General features: G+C 56.7%; 1 protein-coding gene across 1 annotated transcript; it reads right to left on the reverse strand.

The window, feature by feature from the left end:
- Positions 1–1,578: 1,578 nt before the first annotated feature.
- LOC144741205 (E3 ubiquitin-protein ligase Rnf220-like) lies at positions 1,579–10,374 on the reverse strand (the record flags this gene model as incomplete). Its single annotated transcript, XM_078623806.1, has 10 exons — positions 10,149–10,374; positions 8,983–9,025; positions 8,109–8,254; positions 7,517–7,688; positions 7,108–7,201; positions 6,285–6,371; positions 3,929–3,987; positions 3,017–3,092; positions 2,042–2,150; positions 1,579–1,693 (listed from the first exon to the last, which is right to left on the reverse strand). Coding segments are annotated over exons 1-10 (961 nt in total), but the record flags the coding sequence as incomplete, so codon positions are not given.
- Between the last annotated feature and the right edge of the window lie 851 nt (positions 10,375–11,225).

Consider the following 11,225-nt stretch of genomic DNA (forward strand, 5'->3'; position numbering starts at 1 on the left):
GTAGTAGTAGCTGCGTGTGTAGTAGCTACACGTGTAGTAGCAGCTACACGTGTAGTAGCAGCTACACGTGTAGTAGCAGCTACACGTGTAGTAGCAGCTACACGTGTAGTAGTAGCTGCACGTGTAGTAGTAGCTGCACGTGTAGTAGTAGCTGCACGTGTAGTAGTAGCTGCACGTGTAGTAGTAGCTGCACGTGTAGTAGTAGCTGCACGTGTAGTAGTAGCTGCACGTGTAGTAGTAGCTACACGTGTAGTAGTAGCTACACGTGTAGTAGCTGCACGTGTAGTAGTAGCTACACGTGTAGTAGTAGCTACTAGTGTAGTAGTAGCTACACGTGTAGTAGTAGCTACACGTGTAGTAGCTGCACGTGTAGTAGTAGCTGCACGTGTAGTAGTAGCTACTAGTGTAGTAGTAGCTGCACGTGTAGTAGTAGCTACACGTGTAGTAGCAGCTACACGTGTAGTAGTAGCTGCACGTGTAGTAGTAGCTGCACGTGTAGTAGTAGCTGCACGTGTAGTAGTAGCTGCACGTGTAGTAGTAGCTACACGTGTAGTAGTAGCTGCACGTGTAGTAGTAGCTACACGTGTAGTAGTAGCTACACGTGTAGTAGCTGCACGTGTAGTAGTAGCTACACGTGTAGTAGTAGCTACACGTGTAGTAGCAGCTACACGTGTAGTAGTAGCTGCACGTGTAGTAGTAGCTACACGTGTTGTAGTAGCTACACGTGTAGTAGTAGCTACACGTGTAGTAGTAGCTACACGTGTAGTAGTAGCTACTACTACTAGTGTAGTAGTAGCTACATGTGTAGTAGCTACGGGTCCCGCACTTTCAAGGGCCATCGTGCTAAATGCTTTCAAGCTATCAATTCCGGTTCAGTGATTCTGCACCAGCTCTATTTCTATAGTACTACACCGCCTTCAACTTTTACGAACGACCGGGTGTTCATGGTGAGCGCTTAGTCGTATTATCTGGCCGTATAGTAAATGAAAAAATACAATTACTTTACTGTGCAAGTAAAACATTAAAGTGTTTTAATATTTACGTGTTTTTTTGTATTTAGGGCCCCTTTATCACATAATGCTGCAGGCCCCGCACTAGCTTGATCCGGCACCGAGTATTATTAGGGTTATTGTACCCGCAGTATTAACTGGCACGGCCGCTCGATTCGAACCGCAACCGTCTGTGTGCGTGTGCGCGCGAGTGCTTTGTGGTGTGCGTGTGTCGTGCGTGCGGGTGTGTGTGTGTGTGTGCGTGTGTGTGCGTGTGTCGTGCGTGTGTGTGTGCGTGTGTCGTGCGTGTGTGTGCGTGTGCGTGTGTCGTGCGTGCGGGTGTGCGTGCGTGTGTCGTGCGTGTGTCGTGCGTGTGTGTGTGCGTGTGCGTGTCGTGCGTGTGTCGTGCGTGTGTCGTGCGTGTGTCGTGCGTGCGGGTGTGCGTGCGTGTGTCGTGCGTGTGTCGTGCGTGTGTGTGTGCGTGTGCGTGTGCGTGCGTGTGCGTGTGTCGTGCGTGTGTCGTGCGTGCGGGTGTGCGTGCGGGTGTGCGTGTGTGTGCGTGCGTGTGTGTGTCGTGCGTGTGTCGTGCGTGTGTCGTGCGTGTGTGTGCGTGTGACTTGGCTAATCACCAGCGAACGCAGCCAGCACTCCTCACAGTGCACGTGCCAGCACTGCACGGACACGAGCGGCTGAGTGTACGGCTCCTGCAAAGACAAAGATCCCCCGTGTAGCCTTAACAGACTGCTGGGGCAAGTGCTGTTCGTGAGTAGCACCTGTGAAGCCAAATCCGCACAAGTGCACAAACACACACACGTACCAAGACACACATCCACACTCACGATTTGCGCGTTCTAGGAATTGTCAATGAAGGGTTTGGAGATTTCATGCAGGAACTGAAACATTGCTACATCGTAGTTTGCTGCGGTGCCTCTCCACGTACGGGTCGACGCACCCTCAGTACCTCATCAAGACCCGCATATTCACACAACAGGGGCGGCAGCGGCAGCAGCGGCAGCAGCGGCTCATGCCGCGTAAACGTGCGGCAGACTCGCCATGCATATGAGGCAGTGGTAACGGTCTCCTCTCTCCACCAGCCTCTCCAGCTCCTGAACCCGGGCCTTGAGCGCCTGGATCATCACGCCGCTGGAGCTGCTGCCCGGCCTGAAAGCGGACGGGAAAAAGTGTCTCTCCTCGACCGCACGCGCACTGACAGCCTTTTCCACGACAGAGGCCAAGGGCCATTAGGATATTTGTAACATCATTCGCGGGCCATGCAAAATTGTCAACTTAAAAATTAGCCCGTTATGTTTGGTCAAACATTTAATTAACTCTCCCCTAACGCGATGGCTGGACGTTCCCCACACCTGATCTACAGAGGCCATCCAAACACCATCAAGGCTGAAGATCTGGACAAGATCGGTCACATTCCAGCTGATTTGGTCAAAGGCACAAGTACAATTATCCTCCATCTAACCCTACACAGGCCATTGGGGCGAGTACTGTTTAGTGCGCACCCATCAAGGCCGGCGGGGGGCACGGCCGGGTGGTGTGGCAAGCACCACCGCGATGACGTTTGCACACCGCGACAGGCAGGCACTCATTGGGGGAGATGACCAACACACACACAGGCACACAAAGACAAAGATCCCCCAGTGTAGCCTGAACAGACTGTAGGGGCAAGTTTTGTTAGCGAGCAGCACCTATGAAGGCCGGCATGGCACACGAGGTGGGTGGCCAGCATCACGCTCACCCGCCTTTGTCTCCCCCGTGGCGATGTTTACACACTGCACCGGGTACTCATTTGAGGCTGAGTCGACCCAGGGGAGGCACAGGACCGGTTCAGATAATCGTCACCGGTGTTGGCCGTGAGCGGGAATCGAACTCGGGTCGCCGAGTTCGTAGCGCAGCGCGCTAAACGCTACACCACCGCTCCCCACACACACGCACACACACGCGCACACACGCATGTGCGGACACACACACGCACGTGCGGACACACACACGCACGTGCGGACACACACACGCACCTGTGGATGTCGCTGTTGCGCTGAGTCCTGCTCTTCTCGCTGCTCCCCGCGGCACTGCTCGTAGACGGAATGTCGTCTGAGGGGGTCGCGGTGGGCCAAGAGGTGTCGCAGAGAGAGTGCAGAATCAGGACGGGCGTGTATGCGAGCGTGGACGTGAGCGCGTACGTGAGCGTGTATGCGAGCGTGGACGTGAGCGTGTATGCGAGCGTGGACGTGAGCGCGTACGTGAGCGTGTATGCGAGCGTGGACGTGAGCGCGTACGTGAGCGTGTAGGCGAGCGTGGACGTGAGCGCGTACGTGAGCGTGTATGCGAGCGTGGACGTGAGCGCGTACGTGAGCGTGTATGCGAGCGTGGACGTGAGCGCGTACGTGAGCGTGTAGGCGAGCGTGGACGTGAGCGCGTACGTGAGCGTGTATGCGAGCGTGGACGTGAGCGCGTACGTGAGCGTGTATGTGAGCGTGGACGTGAGCGTGGACGTGAGCGTGTATGCGAGCGTGGACGTGAGCGCGTACGTGAGCGTGTATGCGAGCGTGGACGTGAGCGCGTGTGTGCACGTGTGTGTGCACGTGTGTGTACGTGTATGTGTACGTGTATGTGTGCGTGCACGTGTGTGCGTGTACGTGTGTGCGTGTACGTGTGTGTGCGTGCACGTGTGTACGTACGTGTGCGTGTGTACGTGTGTGTGTACGTGTGCGTGTGTACGTGTGTGTACGTGTGTGTGTACGTGTGCGTGTGTGTACGTGTGTGTGCACGTGTATGTGTGTACGTGTGTGCGTGCACGTGTGTACGTGTGTGTACGTCTGTGTGCGTGTGTGTGTGTACGTGTGTGTGTGTACACGTGCGTGTGTGTGTGCGCGTGTGTGCGTGTGTGTGTGTGTGTACGTGTGTGTGTGTGTGTGCTTGGAACCCACCCTCTGGTCGCTCCCACTTCGGAGGTTCTCCACTCAGCCGCGTACAGGGGACATCTCCACTGCGCACGCGCACGCACACAGACACGCACGCACACACACGTGTTCACACGCGTACGTACACAGACACGCACGCACACACACGTGTTCACACGCGCACACACACAGGCACGCACACACACGTGTTCACACGCGCTCACACGCGCACGCACACAGACACGCACGCACACACACGTGTTCACACGCGTACGTACACAGACACGCACGCACACACACGTGTTCACACGCGCACACACACAGGCACGCACACACACGTGTTCACACGCGCTCACACGCGCACGCACACAGACACGCACGCACACACACGTGTTCACACGCGTACGTACACAGACACGCACGCACACACACGTGTTCACACGCGTACGTACACAGGCACGCACACACACGTGTTCACACGCGCACACACACAGGCACGCACACACACGTGTTCACACGCGCTCACACGCGCACGCACACAAACACGCACACACACACACGTGTTCACACGCGTACGTACACAGGCACGCACACACACGTGTTCACACGCGCACACAGACACGCACGCACACACACGTGTTCACACGCGCACGCACACAGGCACGCACGCACACGTGTTCACACGCGTACGTACGGACACGCACGCACACGTGTTCACACACGTACAGTCACGCACACACACACACACGTGTTCACACGCGTACAGTCACGCACACACATACACACACGTGTTCACACGCGCACACACACAGTCACGCACACACACACACACACGTGTTCACACGCGTACACACACAGGCACGCACACACACGTGTTCACACGCGTACACAGGCATGCACGTGCACCCACTCGTACACACGCACACGTGCCACTCCACCCACGGCGTGTGCGTTACAGGGTGGCATCGATCACGTGTAAGTCAGGGGTAGAGCTAGGGGGATCATTGTAGGGGGTCAGTGTTAGGGGTAGAGCCAGGGGACTCATTGTAGGGGGTCAGTGTTAGGGGGTAGAGCCAGGGGGATGATTGTAGGGGGTCAGTGTTAGGGGGTAGACCCAGGGGACTCATTGTAGGGGTCAGTGTTTGGGGGTAGAGCCAGGGGGACCATTGTAGGGGGTCAGTGTTAGGGGGTAGAGCCAGGGGGATGGTTGTAGGGGGTCAGTGTTAGGGGGTAGAGCCAGGGGGATGATTGTAGGGGGTCAGTGTTAGGGGGTAGAGCCAGGGGGACTATTGTAGGGGGTCAGTGTTAGGGGGTAGACCTAGGGGGATGATTGTAGGGGGTCAGTGTTAGGGGGTAGAGCCTGGGGGCTGATTGTAGGGGGTCAGTGTTAGGGGGTAGAGCCTGGGGACTCATTGTAGGGGGTCAGTGTTAGGGGGTAGACCTAGGGGGATGATTGTAGGGGGTCAGTGTTAGGGGGTAGAGCCAGGGGGCTGATTGTAGGGGGTCAGTGTTAGGGGGTAGACCCAGGGGGGTCATTGTAGGGGGTCAGTGTTAGGGGTAGAGCCAGGGGGCTGATTGTAGGGGGTCAGTGTTAGGGGGTAGAGCCTGGGGGATGATTGTAGGGGGTCAGTGTTAGGGGGTAGAGCCAGGGGGCTGATTGTAGGGGGTCAGTGTTAGGGGGTAGAGCCAGGGGGGTCATTGTAGGGGGTCAGTGTTAGGGGGTCAGTGTTAGGGGGTAGAGCCAGGGGGCTGATTGTAGGGGGTCAGTGTTAGGGGGTAGACCTAGGGGGATGATTGTAGGGGGTCAGTGTTAGGGGGTAGAGCCAGGGGGCTGATTGTAGGGGGTCAGTGTTAGGGGGTAGAGCCAGGGGGGTCATTGTAGGGGGTCAGTGTTAGGGGGTCAGTGTTAGGGGGTAGAGCCAGGGGGATGATTGTAGGGGGTCAGTGTTAGGGGGTAGACCCTGGGGGATCATTGTAGGGGGTCAGTGGTAGGGGGTCAGTGTTAGGGGGTCAGTGTTAGGGAGTCAGTGTTAGGGGGTCAGTGTTAGGGGGTCAGTGTTAGGGGGTAGAGCCAGGGGGCTCGTTGTAGGGGGTCAGTGTTAGGGGGTAGACCCTGGGGGATCATTGTAGGGGGTCAGTGTTAGGGGGTCAGTGTTAGGGGGTCAGTGTTAGGGGGTCAGTGTTAGGGGGTAGAGCCAGGGGACTCATTGTAGGGGTCAGTGTTAGGGGGTCAGTGTTAGGGGGTAGAGCCAGGGGACTGATTGTAGGGGGTCAGTGTTAGGGGGTAGAGCCAGGGGGGTCATTGTAGGGGGTCAGTGTTAGGGGGTAGAGCCAGGGGGATGATTGTAGGGGTGCGAGCCGAGGGGCGACGTGGGGCCCTCACTTGATGAGGGCCCCGCGGAGGGCCTGCCGCTCCAGGGCGTCTCCCTGCCCGTCCTCGTCGCACGGAACCACGTCCGCCTCCGTGTACCTGCACGCCGCCCCCGCTCAGGAACTCTAAAGAACTCGCACGGCACGGCGACTCGGGACTGCGACGATGCGACGATAAAGTTTTCTATTTTATTGTGCCGGGTTAGGCCCGCTGAGCCATGTAGCTCTTTTTCAGAAGCGGTCTGGCTCAACAAAAAATGATGGCTCTACAAAGTGGATTATCGCGTGGAAATTTTCACAGCAGCCAAACTGCTCTTGAACACGTCGATTCTAAATGTGGAGGGAAAACCGGAAGACCCGGAGAAAAATCCACGCGACCACGGGGAGAGAGAGAGACGCAAACTCCAAATATACAGCAGCAGGCGCCATGCAATACGTGACGTGCATTCACAGGGCATCGATATGAGCCCGCATCTCAAGGCGTTGTATTTCATAGGAGGCGGCCGAGGAGAAGAGATTGTCCTGCAGCCTAGACTTGGCACACGGTAAGGGAGCTGACAGCACGGACGGCTGAGGGAAGGGAGTTCTCGACTGTAAGGGCAACGTCCCACTGGGCGAAGGTTGACTGGGGAATTTTGACAGGAAAGTCTTCGCTGCAGAAGCGGAGAGTTGCCGGGAGGGGGGCATCCAGAGATGAGAGGGGACTGGTAGTTGAGTATGTGGAGGGGAGCAGAGTGGAATGGTAGACAGAGCGAGGTTCCCACGAAGGATCTCGTCGAGGCCGATGACTGCCCGTGACTGCGTCTGCTCGTGAGCTTTGAGTGCCGGGAGGATACTGGGGAGAGCCGAACTGCAGACTCTGGTCTCCCTCGACGTCCAACTCCCCCTCACTCTCGTGGCAGACACCGCTGTTCGTTACGAACCCCGAGCCTGCACACGGGGACACGCAGAGGCAGACGCATATACAGAGGCAGACACACGCACACACACACACGCAGACACACGCACACACACACACGCACACACACACACGCAGACACACGCACGCACACACACACACGCAGACACACGCACACACACACACGCAGACACACGCACACACACACATGCGGAGAGGCTGTTGAACGCCAGCAGTCAAACACAGGCAATCACACACAGTCATGCACATGGGCTTGGACAGGGCTGTCATCCAGCAGTGGACGATGCCACCTGGTCACGGTAAACGGCAGGTGCGCGTGCATTCACCGCGGTATCCTCCGACGAGCAGGGAGCTGGCTCGGATGCGCGTCTCCCCGCACCACTCGTACTCCTCAAACGACTCCGACTCCTCCGAGCTGCTCCCGTCCACGCAAACCTTCAGCTCGTCGCGACCACTGCCGCCGCTGCCGCCACCACCGCGGCTCTCGGCCATACAGCCCTGCTCACACGAGAGCACACGGCAATATGCACCCGTACACAACAACAACAACGACCGCCAATCGCACACACTCACACATACGTACACAACAAGACAAAGATCACCCCTATAGCCGTGACCACTGTTGCGGCAAGTCCTGTTAGCACCTGTGAAGATACCACAGCACAACGGCCGCCATCAGCTACTAAGTGGCGGTGACCCGAGTTCGAGTCCTGGGCCTCCCCTAGGTCAACGTAGCCTTAAGACGAGCACCTGGCGCAGCGCGTCGACTTCAACAGTGGACAGACACAGGCGGCAGGGTGCGGTGTTGGCCACGGACCCTGCCCCCCCCCCCGCCCCCCCCCCCGGCAGGGTGCGGTGTTGGCCACGGACCCTGCCCCCCCCCCCGCCCCCCCTCGTGACAGCGGCTCGCGGACTCACCCGCGAGAGGCAGGCGTTGACGTGCTGGCTGCGCTCGTGCAGGGAGCCCGAGAGCGGACCCCCGCACACGGGGCACGGCTGCGCTTGCTGCGACTGCTTGCGCCGCTTGGCTCCTCCTCCTCCGCCCGACGGCGCGCCGCGCTGGCCTGGCGGGGGAGCAACGGTCGCACGCGGCTCCAAATCAATGTCGCCCATCGAACCACCGGCACGGGTTTGGTGTCGGCGGCGTTCATCCGGCGCGTCGGTGACGTTGCTACGTTCCGCGTGTGAGCATAGTCAAAACTCAGAGCGATGTATCATTCAAGTGAGCATCTAAGGTTGCTCATCATCAGTTTCCAGTCCTGAGCCAGCTGTGGAAATGTCGCATTTCTATGGCAAGACCCTCGTCTATCCACAGAAGCGACTTTCGACATTCCCACAAAGTGGTACCGCTCTTTACAAACAATCAAACCCATGATGATGGGCCGAGTTTAACTCGCAACCTCCCACAACTTAACTAAGCGTACAGTACGGCTGCAGTATTAACTGGGGCGGCCACTGCGCCTGAACCACAAACACCTAGACTGGTGGTCTTCACTAATTTTCACTTTGGTGGTCTTCACTAATTTTCACTCTTGAAGGGCCGCCACCCGTTTCAAACCGTTAGTGTTTGACAGCACGATGGGGGTGAAGAACACTGCTCACGAATAATCAGAAGATGCTACCGCTTGGCCATATCGTAGCCTGTTTATCATCGGTTATCAAGCCAGTTCCAATATTGTAGACGTTTTATAATCCTTAAAATACGTTATCTGCAAGGTTGTGGGCACGAGGGAGGGAGATTTCATGCCATCACGTTCGTGGGATGTGAGTGCCGTCATGATGAGCCTGGTACCATTCTCTCTGGAATGCCTCCCTCCCTTCACCCGCATCAGCGCCTGCAAGAGTGGAGACGCACAGGGGGGGGGGGGGATAAGATTCAGTTCAGTGGGGGTCACGACCCCCGAAATGGAGACCCACTTAAAGGGAAATCGTTCTTCCTTTACCCAGAACTCGCTAACTGGAGACTCGTACATTTCAGCCTGCGCCGTGACTTCTTCATTTGACGAGAATCCGACTCTTTATTTCGACAGGAGGAATCCGATGAGCTATGAAGCTTTTTTCACAGGTGATCTTCTTAATATGGGTCACCTTAAAATAGTCTGCGCCTTCAATGGCCAGCGTGAGGAACGGTCAACCACCACGTGACGTGGAGAAACAGGGACCCCTTACCACCTTCTGACCTCTTAACCAAGGGGCCCCATTAACCCCACGGGGTCCAACTCGAAAACGTAACCCAGAGCCGGGGTCAATGTCAAATGCAACGGCACCGTCAGCTAAAGTGAAGCAGTGGAATTACAATAATAGCCAATTTGCTCCATCACAAATGTGACGGAGCTCGGGTCCAGGGAAATACAGCAAGCCGCTTTGTTAAGACGTTAAAACACCAAACATGAACCTTTTGCAGGGAATCTCGTCTGCATTCACCACATCTACTGGTGGCGAACGTGCAATGCTTTGTCTTTGAAGCCGATTGATCCACGGCAGTGACGGCTTTCTTTAGAGCCGAGTCTCCAGCGGTGTTAGACCAGCAGACATCGCCAGAAGGCGAACAGCACAAAGACCATGCCACGATTAGGACTTTTGAGAGCTCTGAGTGAGGTCCCATCACGAACCGTCAATTGTTGGACCCATTAACTCTCAAGAGAGGACATCAAACATTAAACCAAGACCCCTTCAACACACGCACGGACCCTTAACTGTAGACCCCCACTCGAGACCCTTTAAACAGGGGGGGGGGGGAGGTCCCCCCTTAACTCTCCAGACAAACCACGAAAACCCCGCTTCACATTTCCCAGTTCACACAACAACACGTGCCCCCCGCCCCCCGCCCGGGCTGGGAGCGCGAGCGCCCCCCCTCGACCAATGGGAGAAGAGCGCGGCCTCGCGCCACCCCAAAGCGCTCTACCAAATCGAGAGCGCTCCGTCGCTACCCCCGTCGCTTTCCCGCCTCGAACTCGCCTGCGCGCCTCGCCCGCTCGCCGCCTCCTCCTCCTCCTCCCCGGCCTCTGCCGCCTCCATTGGCGCGGGACGGAGGCGGCGATCGCGGGGCCGTGGTGTCCGATGGCTGCGGATGGTGGCGGTGTTGTTGCGCCTCCGCCTCCTCCTCCTCCTCGCCCCCTTACAGCCGCGGCCGCCGCGGCCGCCTCAGTTTTCTGTGATGCCGACTCCAAGGCAGCCGGGGGGGGGGGCGGGGTTTGCGGGTGACGTCACGGCAAGGCGAGCGCTGCTGATTGGCCCGCGAGAGACGGTGTCGCATTAATTATGTTAATTTTCTTTGGCGTGAGCCTTGCGACACAAATATTTTACGAGGTTATCGGAATGCGGGGAGGCTTTTACTTTCGAACGAGGCCGGTTCCAAGGGGAGGGTCTCTGTTCGTAAGTCGATTTGTTCGTAAATACAACTTTACTCCTGTCCATTACAAACGTGTTGTACGGCGTGGACACTAAACACGGGGGAACGGCTTTAAAAGTTGTAGAATATCCTGCAGATGCCACTGGTTCTTCACGTTCTGCAGATGTAGATGCCACTGGTTCCTCACGTTCTATATATGTAGATGCCACTGGTTCTTCACGTTCTACAGATGCCATTGGTTCTTCACGTTCTGCAGATGTAGATGCCACTGGTTATTCACGTTCTGCAGATGTCATTGGTTCCTCACGTTCTGCAGATGTAGATGCCACTGGTTCTTCACGTTCTGCAGATGTAGATGCCACTGGTTCTTCACGTTCTGCAGATGTCACTGGTTCTTCACGTTCTGCAGATGTAGATGCCACTGGTTCCTCACGTTCTGCAGATGTAGATGCCACTGGTTCCTCACGTTCTGCAGATGTAGATGCCACTGGTTCTTCACGTTCTGTAGATGTCACTGGTTCTTCACGTTCTGTAGATGTAGATGCCACTGGTTCTTCACGTTCTGTAGATGTAGACACCACTACCGCCATCTATTGCATGGCGGTTGAACTTACGACTCTCGGTCCGAACAGGCAACTGGACATACGGACCAGGTTTGTTCGTGTGCCAAGTGTTCGTATTTA

The sequence above is a fragment of the Lampetra planeri genome, unplaced genomic scaffold, assembly GCF_965212315.1.
Source record: "Lampetra planeri unplaced genomic scaffold, kcLamPlan1.2.h2 scaffold_462, whole genome shotgun sequence".
In the NCBI taxonomy this organism is placed as follows: Eukaryota; Metazoa; Chordata; class Hyperoartia; order Petromyzontiformes; family Petromyzontidae; genus Lampetra; species Lampetra planeri.